Genomic DNA, 19,005 nt, shown 5'->3' on the forward strand with positions numbered 1-19,005 from the left:
TATTTTTGCAGAGAATTAGACCAACTGCAAACTTGGAAGGACCACAGCTCACACAAAATTTCACACAATTGTTTTGAGGGTCCCCCAAAACAACCCTCATTTTCAATGATTCTCTAAAAGGACTCACAGAGCTCATCAAAGGCTGCTCTACTCGTGGTTATGGCTATGACAAGGAAAGAATGCAGATTAGAATCAGACAAGAGAAGAGCACAGAGGGCAGAGACCAGGAGAAGCCCCAGGTACCAAGCCCCCAGGTGTGCGCTTCCTATAGAGTCACGGACACCTTACTTTCCCGGAATTGACTGTGCCAGTATGCATGGGGTACTGCCAACCAGGGCAGCTCCCCTGAGCCTCAGTGTTCAGGGTCTTTATTCAGGCTCCTTTATTTAGGAATGGTCCACTGCCCATGTGGCCAACCTTGGTTTCCAGCCCCTCCAGGGACTGAACTGTGTGAGCCAAACCCCTACCCTACATCACATCATTGGTCTAGCTGGGGTGGTCAGCCCCTACCCCAAATACTGTTTGATGAGGTTCTTACCCCAAATACTATCTGGTAAGGCCAGCCTCCACCCTAAATCACATTGTTAGACTACCTGGCATGACCCAAGGCCCCCAGGCACACAGAGACACCCCAACCAGGCATAACACTCCAAGGCTTTAGATGCTATCTACCCAAAGCCAAGGGCAAAGTCCAGACCCCTCCTTGGAAAAGGTTAAACTCTTCACTACACAGTTTGAAAATCTCTTGACGACAAGGAAGCAAAAGATTCCTAGGGCCTTCCTACTAGAATGAAACTTGGCAACCCTAGTGTTTAAAGCAGTATTCCATGTAAATTGATACAGCCACTATGGAGAACAGTATGGATGGAGGTTCCTTAAAAAACTAAAAACAGAACTACCATACGACCCAGCAATCCTGCTACTGGGCATATACCCTGAGAAAACCATAATTCAAAAAGAGTCATGTACCAATATGTTCATTGCAGCTCTGTTTACAATAGCCAGGACATGGAAGCAACCTAAGTGTCCATCAACAGATAAATGGATAAAGAAGATGTGGCACATATATACAATGAATATTACTCAGCCATAAAAAGAAACGAAATTGAGGTTTTTCTAGTGAGGTAGATGGACCTAGAGTCTGTCATACAGAGTGAAGTAAGTCAGAAAGAGAAAAACAAATACCGTATGCTAACACATATATTTGGAATCTATGAAAAAAAATAGTCATGAAGAACCTAGGGGCAAGACAGGAATAAAGACGCAGACCTACTAGAGAATGGACTTGAGGATACGGGGAGGGGTAAGGGTAAGCTGGGACAAAGTGAGAGAGTGGCATGGACATATATACACTACCAAACGTAAGGTAGATAGCTAGTGGGAAGCAGCTGCATAGCACAGGGAGATCAGTTCGGGGCTTTGTGACCACCTGGAGGGGTGGGATAGGGAGGGTGGGAGGCAAGGAGACACAAGAGGGAAGAGATGTGGCGATATATGTATATGTATAACTGATTCACTTTGTTATAAAGCAGAAACTAACACACCATTGTAAAGCAATTACACTCCAATAAAGATGTTAAAAAATAAAATCAATAGTATTCCAGGACCACTTGTATCAGTCACCTGGCATTAGCAAAATACAAACTCCACAGTCCTGCCCCAACTTACTGAGTGAGAGAAGCCTTGAAATGCGCATTTTAAGCATGTTTCTTTAGCAGTTTCTCATGCAGGCCAAAATTTGAGAAATGTAATTTTGATTCAAGGTCTTTGTTCCCAAGAGTAGAGTGAAAATAGCATGAGATGTAGAAATGGCAGAAAATTCTGCTTCTGGCTCCACTACTGGGTTTATCTTGGACAAGTCTTTGTTCCTCAAATGTTACAGGTTTGGGAACAACATTTGGCACAGTTTGTTTCAAACAGACATGACTCATGTATCAAGTTCCCAGACTGAGGAATATACATTAAGTTACTGTATGCCCTCAGGGAAGATGCTTATAGAATACAAGATGGCATTCCTTATATATGCTTGTGTCTTAAGTTATGGTTTGCATTAGGAAAATGCATGGATTTCTTTTTTTCAGAGTATCTAGATAATTGGCCTCCATGGCAGGAGTGTTCCTATTCATTCATTCATTCATTCATAAATTGTTGAGTGCTTACTCTGTGTCAAGCATTGTTCTAGGCACTGAACAAAAACTGAACAAAATGGAAAATACCTCTGCTTTAATGAGTCCAGGAGCACATATATGTTGTGCTAGATGGCGATACGTGCTATGTAGATCCAGAAAAATTAGGATAAAGGGGCAAAGGCAGCTAAAGGGGGTGGGGGGTTGCTATTTAACATAGAAGGTTTAGGGAAGGAATTTCTAATATGAGGGCTGTGTGCAGAGGGATAGAACAGCAGCCGTAGAGTTATTTGGGTAAAGGGACCAGTAAGTGCTTAGGCGCTGAGTCGAGAGCAGTTTCACAATGTAGTGAAAGAGAAAGCCTTAAGGTGATGGCGTTAAAGAAAGACTGAGAGGAACAGACACAGACACAGAGCACACAGGCAGCTTCTTCAAGGAATTTGCAACAACAGGGAGCAAAGAAACGGGATGTGAAGACAAGAGAAGGATTTTGTAGTGGAGGTGGTGGCTGTTAGCATTAGAGGTAGGTCCACACGGTCACGTGGAATGATTCAGTAGAGGACAAATTATAGATACTGTAGAAGGGGAGGGGGAATTGCTGGAGGGACATCCTGGAACAAATAAGAAGGGATGGCACCCAGTGTGCAGTGGAGTGCCTGGCCTTGGACAGTATCATACGTGGTCTCTTTACTTCCTCTTCCTTTTTCTCACCTCTCTGGTCCCCATAATGACCTCATTTTCAGCCTACCTGTGTCTTCTCATACCCTTTCCTGTTGTCTAAATTCTTTTGTCTCCTAATGGACACTTAGCCCTTCCTTCACGAAAAAGAAAGCAGAAAATTCATAACATTCCCCACTCGTAGAGTGAGGCTAAAATATCTGCTCTGCCTATTACCAGTTTTGTTGTATGGATCAAATGAGATTTGGTGCAGAATAGCCCTTTGGAAGCTATCCATCCTTGAACTTCACTGTAGAATGAAAGAAACAAATCATCATCAAAACTGCAGCCGTGTTAGCTGGTCTTCTCAGTGTGCTCACTCTGTGTACCTTCCCTTGTGTTTTTACCTATTCTGTGTTGAATGGCCAGTTTTTTCTGCTGCTTCCAACTGATGCTTTGAGTCTAATGTCTGAATGTTATCTCACCTGCTGGGAAAACCCAGAGTCCAAAAGCCTACTATTCTGGTCAGTTGTTAAATTCGTCTCTCAGTACATTAAGCCTGGAGTGATTTGTTTCCGAAAACGCATGGTTAGAATGAGAGTGAATAGTGCCACCTGCTGGAATTACACTTGAAGGAGGGGAGGGAAAAAAAAAAAAAAAAAATATATATATATATATATATATATATATATATATATCTCTCTCCAGAGCTGCCCATGGTTCTGTCCCATTCATTGCTTTGTCACTCAAATGAAGTCATGATCCAGATGTGATCAAAGGTGATCTCTGCCATCATGCTTGTTTCTAACGCCCATATGCCACCTTGTGCATTTCTCTTCTAATATCTCTCTTTTCTCCCTGTAGTGATCCGATATCTACCACTACTAGTGAGACCAGCTCTATTTCATTTATTGTTTCTCTTAGAATCTCTTGGAAATTAGATCATAGAATGTTCGCATTTGAAGGGACCTTAGAGCTCATCAGTGTTTTCAGACACATTTTGGACATAGAAACTCTTGGGAAACTATAGATGTAATCCTCCTTTCAGACACCAATAAACAGAGCCCAAAAGGTGACAAAGCAAAGTGAAGACTAGAGCTCATAAATACTGGTTGCTAAACCGTTCTCTATATCAGTTAAGATGCTTTTAGCTGCAAGAAAGATGGCTTTAGCAATAAGGGATATCTCACATAAGAAGTCTTGAAGTGGCTCCAGGAATAATTCAGCGGCTGAACAATGTCAGCTAAGCCCCAGGTTCATCCCATTTCCCTCCCTGTTCTCCTCAGTGTGTCTGACTCCACCAACACTACAAACCACATCTCCTCCCAAGACCAAGGAGCAAAAGGGGATGACTATCTCTTCTCTTACCAATTAATTAATTTTCCTTCCAAAGACTCCCCCTCATGTCTTACTGGCCAGAAGGAAATGATACATCCCATCTTAAGTGGGTTGCTGGCAGAGAGCTCAGAATTCTCGTGTTTGACTTAGATGAATCCAGATACACCCTCTGGGCCTGGGGTAGGGTCATCCATACCTGAAGCATGAAATTGTATGGAAGCACATAGTTTCCTGGGCAAAATCAGGTCGGCTCACAAGGAAAAGGGTGAGGGATTGTCTAGCTGTCGGGCAGGATTCTCCATGGGTCTCTCCCATTTCTGCTTGTCTTCTGAACAAGAGGCACTGTCAGCTTTGTTCATACCTTTTAAAGGATGTGTGTATAGCAAACAGTCTCGGAGGATAGAATGTCTTCCTCCAGAACAGAGAGTAGATTTGTTTCCTGACCAGGATAATAAAGCCAATGTCTCGCTCCAGGACAAAAGTTAAGCAGGTTTGCTAGCAGCCCTTTTGAAACTTCGGGATTTCCTAAAGTCAGGGCTCCTTGGCTGTGATGCAAACTCACTGCATAGGCAGCACCCACCTGAGCTGCTCCACGTGGCCCCCATGGGACCCTGGGGACCAAAGAAACCAAGGAGGACTGACGCTCATGCCACCTGCTGCACCGTGAAGAACGCAGTGCGTTGTCTCTGACCCACGAGTCTCCTGTTTTCTGCCAGCATCTACAAAACGATGGCAGGCTAACTTGTGAGTCTGCAAGAAAGATGCTTCCCAGTTCCTGACACTAAGAGAAAGGCAACCATTCGTGTGTGCTACAGTGTTCTTTCTAATGAGCCGTGCTAGAAACATCCAATCTTTAAATACTTATTTCTGAAAATAAGAATAGTTTCGATATGTCAGAAATTCCTTTTCTACAGTCGGAAACAGGGCAACACTTCAGTCTCCTGGAGACACACATTAAGAGGATGGTGTCGCTGGCTCTTGTGTCTTTTACTCTGCCTCCCTTTCATTCGCTTGCTGACTCTCTCTGTAATTAGCTCTTTTAAAATGTCAGCTCCTCTCACCCAGAAACGGAGAGCAATCATCCACAAACTGAACTTCAGAAGCTTTTAAAACACACTTGCCGTTTGGCTGGGAGACGGGATTTCTCAAAGGCAATGTCAGGGAAGCTGACATAGAATAAATGGGAAAAAGGAACCCCTTCCCTCACTCTCAGGCGGGGCCTCAGGAAGCACCAGAAGGGAAGTGGGATGGGCTGAAATTGTGGACGTTACTTCAACAGAGCCTGGGTGGAGGCTCTTGGAGGAGGATTCTGCTCTCAGGGGCCCTCGGCCTTGAGTCCTTCTTCCTGCACCCAGTTGGGGAGAGGACTGAGCTACAGCAGGTCCTCGAGACCTTCTTTCCTCCTCTAGAGGGAAGTGTTGATGTTAAGGAACAAGAGATCTAGTGCGACAAGCAGAGAAGGAAGTATGGATATTTCCTGGTAACTGCTGGTCCTCAGACCTGAACAGGGGCTTCCCTGGTGGCGCAGTGGTTGAGAGTCCGCCTGCCGATGCAGGGGACGCGGGTTCGTGCCCCGGTCCAGGAAGATCCCTCATGCCACGGAGCGGCTGGGCCCGTGAGCCATAGCCACTGAGCCTGCGCGTCCGGAGCCTGTGCTCCGCAACGGGAGAGGCCACAGCAGTGAGAGGTCCGCGTACCGCAAAAAAAGACCTGAACAAAAGTTCGTTACAGCAGGAAGAGAGGAAATTAGAGGAGCATTAATCCCTCTGAGTCAAATTTTAGAGTTAAACTCAATTTATCCCTAAATCATACTTCCCTGATGGCTGTTGATGCCTTTGAAGCAAAACCAACTTTCCTTCTTAGCTCAGGAAGTCTTGTTCTCTGGCTATTCTGATAACTTACATTTTAAAATGCATCTGCTAAGACACAGCACTGCAAGAACAGAACAAATTCAATCTTAAAAACCGAGGTTACATTTTCCCCATTGACCATGCCAGAAATTCAGGGAAAGGTCATTCAGTTCATGAGTCATATGATCATCGACCCATATTCTGATCATACTTCTGCAGAAACCTTGGTGAAGGTCACTGGCCTCCATCAGGTCACAGTGACCCTGGAAGGCAGGAGCTCCCAATTTAGAGAAGAAATTTCACCAGAGCACGTGTGGCATCACCACAGGTATTAAAATTAAAGTTCCCTTTCTAACGACATAAAGGAACCAAATTCCTTGGTACAACTAGGTTGATGAAATTGAGTTCTGCGTCTAATGTCCCTGGAGCTCAATAAAGTTAATGCAGCTTTCAGAGGGACCTGACCCAGAGGTGGGGAACAGTCTAGGTCTTGAGAGAATCTGGCCCACTGCGGTTTTTAAATCAGAAGTTTGATTGCTTGCAACATGATTTCAAAGTGGTACCAGTCCAGAGAAGCTGAATTTTTCATTAGCCTGGGGGAAAAAATGACAGATAGTTAATTAAACTGCTTGGAGATTAGTCAGAGGCTCATTGATAGATAGAGGAGCTGAATCTCTTTATAAGCAAAGTTAGAAGATCCAGTGGTGTGCCTCATCTTTCCTGTCAAAAGAATTCACCAAGCTAAGGAGCTGGGACCCGCATGCCACTACCTCGCCTGCCAATCGCAGGAAAAATATACACTTAAAAAAAAACATATTTATAAAGCACTAGGTAGTCACTGAAGAACTTGAAACCTAAAATGCGTTGTGAGAAAGCTACTGACAATTGGAGTTACCAAAGCAACCTCCTAGTCCATTTTTCCATTGTTGAAAGGTGATATATTAAAGGAGTTTGATTGGGAGCAGATCTATAAAAAAAAAAAAAAGAAGAAGAAGAATGATTTGTGATTAGTGCTGGAGGGTAGGTTATGAGAAGGACCTGACATCCCAGATGGCGAACATCCAAGGTGTGCAACAAATGGTTCAAGAAAGGGTTTTTTCTGCAGGACTCTGGAGCTGCCCTTTGCCCAGCCCCAGAGGTCCGGGAGAGATGTGGGTCATCCTCATTGCATGCACAGTTCACAGCTCCCTAACTTTCCGTAGGAACTTTAAGGATTAGATCAAGGAAATAAAGTTTTGTGAATACCCCCAAAGCGGTAGCTCTCAACTCTAGCTATATATTAATATTTTCCAGGAAGCTTTTAAAAAATACTAGTGCCTACCCAGCTGAGTGGGAATCCCTGGGGGCGGAGCTGGTGTGTTTCGTAAAGCTCCCAGGTGACGCTTGGTGCAGCCAGAGCTACAGGTCACGCCCTAAGAGCTACTGAAGAGTCAGGGTGTGTGTAGAGCCAAAAGGTCTCAGGCTCTGAAACCTGAGAAGCCTGGTTCCCATCCTGACTCCACTACTCACTCAATCTAAGGTGCTCGACATGTGCTTAAGTGCGCCAGCCTTCAGTTCCTTATCTGGAAAGAGTCAATGATGGTAACTTCCTGATAAAATAAACCAATGTATACCTGACTCCCAATCCAAGTTTATTTTCCTTCCCCTGGTTATTAATGGTTAACAATGGGTTCATGTTTCATCCCTCCTCAAAGGATTTCGCCTTGGACCTATGTAGCAAGTGACTAGCTTAGATTCCTTTTCTCTCCGTGCTTGGTTTTACCTCTAGAATTCACCACTGTTTGGCAGCTGGGAGGGAAGTACTCACGTGCCTTTCATGCTTTGTGCTCCTCCAGCTGCCACGGAAGTGTCCTTTTCATTTGATGTCGGAAACGGGCCAGTGGAGATTGTGGTGAGGTCGCCCTCCCCTCTCAACGATGACCAGTGGCACCGGGTCACCGCGGAGAGGAATGTCAAGCAGGCCAGCCTGCAGGTGGACAGGCTGCCCCAGCAGACCCGCAAGGCCCCAACGGAAGGCCACACCCGCCTGGAGCTCTACAGCCAGCTGTTTGTCGGTGAGTGATGGGACAGCAAGAGTGACTTCTCTGTTGCTTGAAACAACTTCTACCTTGGGAAAAAATAAAACTGCCTACGTAGGATTCTGATAGAGATTTTTCCAAAATTTAGTGTTTTTGCCTCTTGTGGTCTCCTTTGAAACAGAATGGAACAAGGAAGAGGACCCAGGAACCCTAAATCTGGTTCTACCCTCCGCTTTCTGTTGTGTTTTCTTTTTGGCCACATTGCATGACACGTGAGATCTTAGTTCCCCGACAAGGGATTGAACCCGTGTCTCCTGCGTTGGAAGTGCAGAGTCTTAACCACTGGACCACCAGGGAAGTCCCTACTCTCTGTGTTCTGGAGCCCACAATCCTCATTTACAAAATGAGAGGGTGGGCTAGGACATCTCTGAGGTCTCTGATCTATGCAGTTTTGGGTTTATGGTTTTAGAACTGCATAAATTTCCTTAATGATTTAGAGCACTTGTAAATGTGCAAAAGGAAGGATGGAAGAAGGGGAGGGAGGGAGGGAGGGAGGAAAGAGAAGGAATGGGCTCCCTAAGTTCAGGGTTGCTTGAAATGATAAGTAGAAATCCACTCCTTTCTCTACCTAGCCTCAAGGTTCTAGGCAGAGAAAGACTTAGACTTCTCCTTACATAACATCTTTCCACAGAGGAAAGAGATCAACACTGAGAAGAAATTGAAACAGAGCAAAAAGTAAAGTATCCTTTGCGGGAAGTGGATCTAGCCCCACATTCTGGTCTTTGCTTATGACATGTCCTAGCTGAACCTAACATTGCTTTCAATCAATACTCGTTTCCATGGCTTGTGAGATTTTAACTTTTGTCTTCCAGAATACTAATGTTTTAGGAAATTAGCTATTTTTCTTCTGTTGAATGAAAAGAAAGCAAGTTTGAAGGACTTGGTGGCTGTCTTGCCACCTTAGTTAGACCTCCCCTCTAGGTGTGTGTGGGTTAATTGGTCTCAGACCCAGCAAAAGCAGACATGACCTTCCACCTGGGCTCCACCCACTGGAGGTCAGAGTCCCGATGGTGTCTTTCATAATTATGGCAGGATGTTTTAAGAACATTAGAAAGTCACGAAAAGACAGGTAAAATTTGATGTCCACTCCTTTGGTGAAACGTGGGCAAATTGTTAACGTAGTCGGTTACCTTTGGAAGTGAGACTGACTTGATAGCAAGCCACGTCAGCCAGGGGCCATGAAAGTTACAGATTTTGAAGGAAGTACTGACTGCTCCAACCCAACCAGAGCTCAGTCCCTTCCAAATCCTCCCCTCAAGTTATAGTTCTCAAAATTACACATTATTTTTAAGTTACTTTTTTATTGAAGTACAGTTGATTTACAATGTTGTTTTCCTGGTACACAGCAAAGTGAGTCAGTTATACATATATATATTCTTTTCCATATTCTTTTCCATTATGGTTTATCACAGGATATTGAATATAGTTCCCTGTGCTATACAGAAGGACCTTGTTGTTTATCCATTCTATATATAATAGTTTGCATCTGCTCATCCCAAACTCCCAATCCAACCCTCCCCCACCCCCTGCCCCCTTGACAACCACAAGTCTGTTCTCTATGTCTGTGAGTCTGTTTCTGTTTCATAGATAAGTGCATTTGTGCCATATTTTAGATTCCACATATAAGTGATACCATACAGTATTTGTCTTTCTCTTTCTGACCTACTTTGCTTAGTATGATAATCTCTAGGTCCATCCATGTAGCCACAAATGGCACTATTTCATTCTTTTTTTATGGCTGAGTAATATTCCATGGTATATATATATTCCACATCTTCTTTATCCATTCATCTGTTGCTGGACATTTAGGTTGCTTCCCTGTCAAGGCTGTTGTAAATAGTGCTGAACATAGGGGTGCATGTATCTTTTTTTTTGGCTGTGTTGGGTCTTCATTGCTGCACGCAGGCTTTCTCTAGTTGCGGCGAGCAAGGGCTACTCTTCATTGCGGTGTGCAGGCTTCTCCTTGTGGTGGCTTCTCTTGTTGCAGAGCACGGGCTCTAGGTGCAGGCTTCCGTAGTTGTGGTGCATGGGCTCAATAGTTGTGGCTCATGGACCCTAGAGCGCAGGCTCAGTAGTTGTGGCACACAGGCTTAGTCGCTCCCTCGCATGTGGGATCTTCCCGGACCAGGGCTCGAACCCATGTCCCCTGCATTGGCGGGCGGATTCTTAACCACTGTGCCACCAGGGAAGTCCTGCATGTATCTTTTTGAATTATAGTTTTGTCCCGATATATGTCCAGGAGTGGGATTGCTGGATTGTATAGCAACTCTATTTTTAGTCTTTTGAGAAACCGCCATACTGTTCTCCATGGTGGCTGCACCAACTTACATTCCCACCTACAGTGTAGGAGGGTTCCCTTTTCTCCACAGCCTCTACAGCATTTATTTGTAGACTTTTTAATTATTTTTATAAAACATCAGGTCCACTGATTCCTGCCAAAAGCTGTGAACAAATTCCCCTTTATCAACACATCTTACCCAGATCACCTAGGACAAGTTTCCTCCTAAATCCTGTTCTCCCAGGCATGCTGGTTAGATTCTACTTGGTTTTCATTATGACAGGTGACCCTAACTGACCCAATTTCTCACTTTTCTGAGATCTCCCTGGATGCAGAGATCCAATTTTACTTTTATCCCTTTCTGTCTACTGACTGCAGTGGTCTCCAAGAGTCTTAGAGACCAAGTAAAGCTGTAACATGAAAAAGGGTAGGGGGAGGCATTTATTATGGTCTTGGAAAGAATTTTGACTCATGTAAACAAGATGACCTGGGAACAGCTTAATAAAAGAGAAGAGGAGAGGGCTGTGGTCAGAGTCTGACAGAACACTTAAATCTAAGGGAGAGGCAGGAAGAGTAGCATCTCAGGAAGAAGAATGAAGAGGAATGAAAAGAACAAGCAAGGAAAAACCAGGAGACAGGCTGTCACAGGAGGAGAGAGTTTCATGAAACTGCTTATCATTGACAAATAATATCAAGTCCCATGTGTAAAATAGAGCTAAGAAAATGTTCTTTCAATTTAGTAATTATGAAACCACTGTTCACTTTGGAGAGAGAAAAGTTTCAGAACAGTGGGCTGATATGATGAGTCAGCAGCTTCCTTTCACTTGATGAAAAAGAGTAAGTCTCCTGTGCCACTTTCTAATTTCCTGTTATCTGAGATGTGGGCGTGAGGCACATCTCCCGGACACAAGCTATTTGAGACAGTATGAGAAATATTGGTCTGCAATAGAAGTCTACCCCAGGGGAATTGGGGAGGGGCTTGTTTCCAGAAAACAACAAATTCAACAGCTCTGAAGTCCTGGAGCCAGTTATCCCAAGACTATTCGATAGGGATTCAGGCAACCGGGAAATTGTTCTCAGTTCAGCTCTAATAACAAGTGTTACCACTTTTCCTCTTTGAGTCTCTTTTTTCATCAAATAAAGGAATTGGATTAGTTGGTCTCCAAACTTTCTTCCAACTTCAGCCATTTAGGATTGTGTGTTTAGAAGTGGTTTGAAAAGTTCTGAGTTGCCAAGTGATTACCCATAACACCATGGGCTTGAATCCCACCTCTGCCACTTAGCATCTGAGGGACCACTGACAAGTTACCTAATATATCTGTCAAGTAGGAATACAGTTCCTATGTCTCAGGAGGAGATGAGCTAGTCCATGCTAAGTGCTCCGTATAGTATCTGGCACAGAGCCAGTACTCATTAAATAGGAGGTATTTCTCTACCTTTTCCTTTACCTTTTATTCCCTTAGCTTTCTTCTTGCTCCATGTAATATTCACCCTCTCCTACAGAACTCACTTCCCTACAGAACTCACTTCTAACTGGCTTGTTTCCTCCTTCCCAAAATACTGACCTGAAATGGGATCACTTCACCCCACCAGCCCTGAAGGAAAGGTCACGTGCTACATGGCCCTCGACATCCAAGTCACTCCACAGTCACTCCACACACCTGCCATGGTGGCCACAGAGCAGCAAGCGAGGGCCCAGGAATTTTCTCACCAAGAAAGGAAGTGAGCATCCCTCTGAAAACACCACCCAGCATCCCTTTTTACAGCGGAGACTTGGGGCAGAGCTGCCCGAGAGTTCCATCCGGGTTCTAGAGAAGGAAGGGCTTAAAAGCTCAACCTAGAGCTAAAAGACGTTCTTGGCTTTGGACTCTACAGAAGGCCACCCTCTGCCTGCTGCCTACGTTAGCAAGGCCAGGATCCTGTCTCCTCTTCCAAAGTCACTGAAAAACAGAGGATACAGTTCTCTTCCCTCTACATGTTAAATGTAATTAGAAGGTAGAGCCTCCTTTCCATTGGATAGTCCCCCGCCGCGAAGTGGGAGGAGGAGATAAGGCTCCATCCTTCAATAACACTTATCTACCCAACAACTGGGCTGGGGGAGCAGTAGAGTGTCCATGGCATAGACGAAGAAACTGTGCTCAGAGAGCCTAAGTAAACTGCCTGATGCCATACAACTACATGCAGTGATGAATGTGAGATTCAGACTTGAATTTGTCTGGCTCCAAAATCTCTGTTCCTTCTATGACAGTAAAACAAAGGAGAAGAAGAGCAAGAGAGCCATGTGGCTGACAGGGTCTTAGTGCCCCGGCCTAGTGTCAGGCCTGAGCCTCTGAAGTGGGAGAGACGAGTTCAGGACATTGGACCACCAGAGACCACCCGGCCCCATGTAATATCAGTCGGCAAGAGCTCTCCCAGAGATCTCTGTCTCAACGCTAAGACCCAGCTCCTCTCAACGGCCAGCAAGCTCCAGTGCTGAACACCCCATGGCAAGCAACTAACAAGACAGGAACAAAACCCCACCCATTAGCAGAGAGGCTGCCTAAAATCATAGTGAGTTCACAGACACCCCAAAACACACCAATGGACGTGGCCCTGCCAACCAGAAAGACAAGATCCAGCCCCACCCACCAGAACAAAGGCACCAGGCCCCTCTACCAGAAAGCCTACACAAGCCCCTGAACCAACCTTACCGACTGGCGGCAGACACCAAAAACAACGGGAACTGTGAACCTGTAGCCTGTGAAAAGGAGACCCCCAAAACAGTAAGTTAAACAAAATGAGAAGACAGAGAAATATGCAGCAGATGAAGGAGCAAGGAAAAAACCCACCAGACCAAATAAATGAAGAAGGAATAGGCAACCTACCTGAAAAAGAATTCAGAATAATGAGAGTAAAGATGATGCAAAATCTTGGAAATAGAATGGAGAAAATACAAGAAACGTTTAAAAAGGACCTAGAGGAACTAAAGAGAAAATAAACAATGATGAACAACACAATAAATGAAATTAAAAATTCTCTAGAAGGAATCAATAGCAGAATAACTGAGGCAGAAGAACGGATAAGTGACCTGGAAGATAAAATAGTGGAAATAACTACCACAGAGCAGAATAAAGAAAAAAGAATCAAAAGCATTGAGGACAGTCCCAGAGACCTCTGGGACAACATTAAATGCACCAACATTCGAATTATAGGTGTCCCAGAAGAAGAAGAGAAAAAGAAAGGGTCTGAGAAAATATTTGAAGAGATGATAGTTGAAAATTTCCCTAATATGGGAAAGGAAATAGTCAATCAAGTCCAGGAAGCACAGAGAGTCCCATACAGGATAAATTCAAGGAGAAACACGCCAAGACACATATTAATCAAACTATCAAAAAATAAATACAAAGAAAAAATATTAAAAGCAGCAAGGGAAAAGTGACAAATAACATACAAGGGAGTCCCCATAAGGTTAACAGCTGATCTTGTAGCAGAAGCTCTACAAGCCAGAAGGCAGTGGTAGGACATATTTAAAGTGATGAAAGGGAAAAACCTACAACCAAAATTACTCTACCCAGCAAGGATCTCATTCAGATTCGACGGAGAAATCAAAATCTTTACAGACAAGCAAAAGCGAAGAGAATTCAGCACCACCAAACCAGCTTTACAACAAATGCTAAAGGAACTTCTCCAGGTAGGAAACACAAGAGAAGGAAAAGACCTACAATAACAAACCGAAAACAATTAAGAAAATGGTAATAGGAATATACATATCGATAATTACCGTAAATGTAAATGGATTAAATGCCCCAGCCAAAAGACATAGACTGGCTGAATGGATACAAAAACAAGACCCATATATATGCTGTCTACAAGAAACCCACTTCAGACCTAGGGACACATACAGACTGAAAGTGAGGGGATGGAAAGAGATATTCCATGCAAATAGAAATCAAAAGAAAGCTGGAGTAGCAATTCTCATATCAGACAAAATAGACTTTAAAATAAAGACTGTTACAAGAGACAAAGAAGGGCACTACATAATGACCAAGGGATCAATCCAAGAAGATACAACAATTGTAAATATTTATGCACCCAACATAGGAGCATCTCAATACATAAGGCAAATGCTAACAGCCATAAAAGGGGAAATCGAAAGTAACACAATCATAGTAGGGGACTTTAACACCCCACTTTCACCAATGGACAGATCATCCAAAATGAAAATAACGAAACACAAGCTTTAAATGACACATTAAACAATATGGACTTAGTTGATATTTACAGGACATTCCATCCAAAAACAACAGAATACACTTTATTCTCAAGTGCTCATGGAACATTCTCCAGCATAGACCATATCTTGGGACACAAATCAAGCCTTGGTAAATTTAAGAAAATTGAAATCCTATCAAGTATATTTTCTGACCACAACGTTATGAGACTAGATATCAATTATGGAAAAAAAACTGTAAAAAATACAAACACATGGAGGCTAGACAATACAGTACTAAATAACCAAGAGATCACTGAAGAAATCAAAGAGGAAATCAAAAAATACCTAGAAACAAATGACAATGAAAACTTGATGACCCAAAACCTATAGGATGCAGCAAAAGCAGTTCTAAGAGGGAAGTTTATAGCAATACAATCCTACCTCAAGAAACAAGAAACATCTCAAATAAACAACCTAACCTTACACCTAAAGCAATTAGAGAAAGAAGAACCAAAAAAACCCCAAAGTTAGCAGAAGGAAGGAAATCATAAAGATCAGATCAGAAATAAATGAAATAGAAACAAAGAAAACAATAGCAAAGATCAATAAAACTAAAAGCCGGTTATTTGAGAAGATAAACAAAATTGATAAACCATTAGCCAGACTCATCAAGAAAAAAAGGGAGAAGACTCAAATCAGTTAGAATTAGAAATGAAAAAGGAGAAGTAACTGACACTGCAGAAATACAAAGGATCATGAGAGATTACTACAAGCAACTCTATGCCAATAAAATGGACAACCTGGAAGAAATGGACAAATTCTTAGAAAAGCACAACCTTCCGAGACTGAACCAGGAAAAAATAGAAAATATGAACAGACCAATCACAAGCACTGAAATTGAAACTGATTAAAAATCCTCCAACAAACAAAAGCCCAGGACCAGATGGCTTAACAGGCGAATTCTATCAAATATTTAGAGAACTAACACCTATCCTTCTCAAACTCTTCCAAAATATAGCAGAGGGAGGAACACTCCCAAACTCATTCTGAGGCCACCATCACCCTGATACCAAAACCAGACAAAGATATCACAAAAAAGGAAAACTACAGGCCAATATGATGAACATAGATGCAAAAATGCTTAACAAAATACTAGCAAACAGAATCCAACAGTACATTAAAAGGATCATACACCATGATCAAGTACGGTTTATCCCAGGAATGCAAGGATTCTTCAATATACGCAAATCAATCAATGTGATATGCCATATTAACAAAATGAAGGATAAAAATCATACTATCATCTCAATAGATGCAGATAAAGCTTTCAACAAAATTCCACACCAAATTATGATTAAAAACCCTCCAGAAAGTAGGCACAGAGGGACCTTAGCTCAACATTATAAAGCCCATATATGACAAACCTACAGCCAACATCATTCTCAATGGTGAAAAACTGAAACCATTTCCTCTAAGATCAGGAACAAGACAAGGTGGCCCACTCTCACCACTGTTATTTAACATAGTTTTGGAAGTTTTAGACACAGCAATCAGAGAAGAAAAAGAAATTAAAGAAATCCAAATCAGAAGAGAAAAAGTAAAACTGTCACTGTTTGCAGATGACATGATACTATACATAGAGAATCCTAAAGATTCTACCAGAAAACTACTAGAGCTAATCAATGAATTTGGTAAAGTAGCAGGATACAAAATTAATGCACAGAAATCTCTTGCATTCCTATACACAAATGATGAAAAATCTGAAAGGGAAATTAAGGAAACACTCCCATTTACCATTGCAGCAAAAAGAATAAAATATCTAGGGATAAACCTACCTAAGGAGACAAAACACCTGTATGCAGAAAACTGTAAGACACTGATGAAAGAAATTAAAGATGCTACAAACAGTTGGAGAAATATATCATGTTCTTGGATTGGAGGAATCAACATTGTGAAAATGACTCTACTACCCAAAGCAATCTGCAGATTCAATGCAATCCCTTTCAAACTACCAATGGCACTTTTCACAGAACTAGAATAAAAAATTTCACAATTTGTATGGAAACACAAAAGACCCTGAATAGCCTAAGCAGTCTTGAGAAAGGAAAATGGAGCTGGAGGAATCAGGCTCCCAGACTTCGGAATATACTACAAAGCTACAGTAATCAAGACAGTATGGTACTGGCACAAAAACAGAAATAGAGATCAATGGAACAGGATAGAAAGCCCAGAGATAAACTCACGCACATATGGTCACCTTATCTTTGATAAAGGAGGCAAGAATATAGAATGGAGGAATGACAGCCTCTTCAGTAAGTGTTGCTGGGAAAACTGGGCAGCTACATGTAAAAGAATGAAATTAGAACACTCCCTAACACCATCCACTAAAATAAACTCAAAATAGATTAAAGACCTAAATATAAGGCCAGACACTATAAAACTCTTAGAGGAAAACATAGGCAGAACACTCTATGACATAAATCACAGCAAGATCCTTTTTGACCCACCTCCTAGAGAAATGGAAATAAAAACAAAACTAAACAAATGGGACCTAATGAAACTTAAAATCTTTGGCACAGGAAAGGAAACCATAAACGACGGAAAGACAACCCTCAGAAAATATTTGCAAACAAAGCAACTGACAAAGGATTAATCTCCAAAATATACAAGCAGCTCATGCAGCTCAATATCAAAAAAACAAACAACCTAATCCCAAAATGGGTAGAAGAACTAAATAGACATTTCTCCAAAGAAGATATACAGATTGCCAACAAACGCATGAAAGGATGCTCAACATCACTAATCATTAGAGAAATGCAAATCAAAACTACAATGAGGTATCACCTCACACTAGTCAGAATGGCCATCATCAAAAAATCTACAAACAATAAATGCTGGAGAGGGTGTGGAGAAAAGGGAACCCTCTTGCACTGTTGGTAGGAATGCAGGCACTATGGAGAACAGTATGGAGTTCCTTAAAAAACTAAGAATAGAGCTACCATATGACCCAGCAATCCCACTACTGGGCATATAGCCTGAGAAAACCATAATTCAAAAAGAGTCATGTACCACAATGTTCATTGCAGCATTATTTATGATAGCCAGGACATGGAAGCAACCGAAGTGTCCATCAACAGATGAATGGATAAAGATGTGGCACATATATACAACGGAATATTACTCAGCCATAGAAAGAAACGCAATTGAGTTATTTGTGGTGAATTGGATGGACCTAGAGTCTGTCATACAGAGTGAAGTAAGTCAGAAAGAGAAAAACAAATACCGTATGCTAACACATATATATGGAACCTAAATATATATCTATATATTTATATATATGGTTATGAAGAACCTAGGGGCAGGACAGGAATAAAGACACAGACGCAGAGAATGGACTTGAGGACACAGGGAGGGGGAAGGGGATGCTGAGAAGAAGTGAGAGAGTGGTGTGGACATATATACACTACCAAATGTAAAATGGATAGCTAGTGGGAAGCAGCCACATAGCACAGGGAGGTCAGCTCGGTGCTTTGTAACCACCTAGATGGGTGGGAAAGGGAGGGTGAGAGGGAGATGCAAGAGGGAGGAGATATGGGGATATATGTATACGTATAGCTGATTCACTTTGTTATACAGCAGAAAGTAACACAACACTGTAAAGCAATTCTACTCCAATAAAGATGTGTGTATATATATATAATTAGAAGGTGTCATGAAAAGAGGGCTAACACAGGTCTTTTGGAAGTTACGAGAATCCAGCTATGATTCTGGTTTAGTCAAAAAGTAACAATTCATTTAAATTTTAAAATGAAAACTGACCTGGGAAGAAACAGCAGTTGCTGGTATTTGTCTGAAAAGCACTGGAGGCTTTCTCATGCCTCATGTCTTTGCTCCAACATGAGCAAATAGCATTAGATGAGCTCCCGGGATGGCCTGGCAGAGGCATGTGAACCACACGGTGGTCTGCAGCCTCAGCAGCCCAAGTGCTGAGACCTGCATCCTCCGTGGAAGCCACGGGCCAGATTTCTCTCACGGGGTGGAGAAGAGCAGACACGCTCAAGGGCATGACTCAGCACGAGCAGCAGCAGGGTGCGTTGAGCCGGGGCCCTCTTTGGCACAGAGACACGCCAGCGAGTTCGGAGTCCTGGCCGCCGAAGCAGCAGCGGCCGGGCTGGCAGGAAGCAGAGGTCTGGGGGGCCTCAACCTGCAGGCCGGCGGCCAGCCCAGGACAGGGGCAGCATGAGCCATTGGGGAGAGGTGAGCGGGCTTGTCAGGGCGGGGGGCCAGTGCAGGGGTTTACGTGCAGCAAAATCAACACAGGCCACAGTGTGTCACTGTGTTCAGCAGTAGTTTAAGGAGGCGGCCAGCGTTTCCAGAGGGCTGGAGGCTGCTTCGGGAAGCTTCAGGGGGAAGTCAAGCTCCTCAGTGGCTCCTTGAGCAAGAAGGTTAGGTCCCCTTAACTATGACAGATGTCCAGGCTCAACTC

General features: G+C 43.0%; 1 protein-coding gene across 1 annotated transcript in view; it reads left to right on the forward strand.

Moving 5' to 3' along the window:
- The window catches only part of CNTNAP2 (contactin associated protein 2), a 1,416,746-nt gene that overhangs the window by 1,169,589 nt on the left and 228,152 nt on the right, over nt 1-19,005 (forward strand). The window contains exon 17 of the mRNA XM_060019815.1: nt 7,807-8,025. Within this exon, the coding sequence (XP_059875798.1) occupies nt 7,807-8,025 (219 nt within the window). The remainder of the gene's footprint in view (nt 1-7,806; nt 8,026-19,005) is intronic.

This window comes from Delphinus delphis, chromosome 9, assembly GCF_949987515.2.
Source record: "Delphinus delphis chromosome 9, mDelDel1.2, whole genome shotgun sequence".
In the NCBI taxonomy this organism is placed as follows: Eukaryota; Metazoa; Chordata; class Mammalia; order Artiodactyla; family Delphinidae; genus Delphinus; species Delphinus delphis.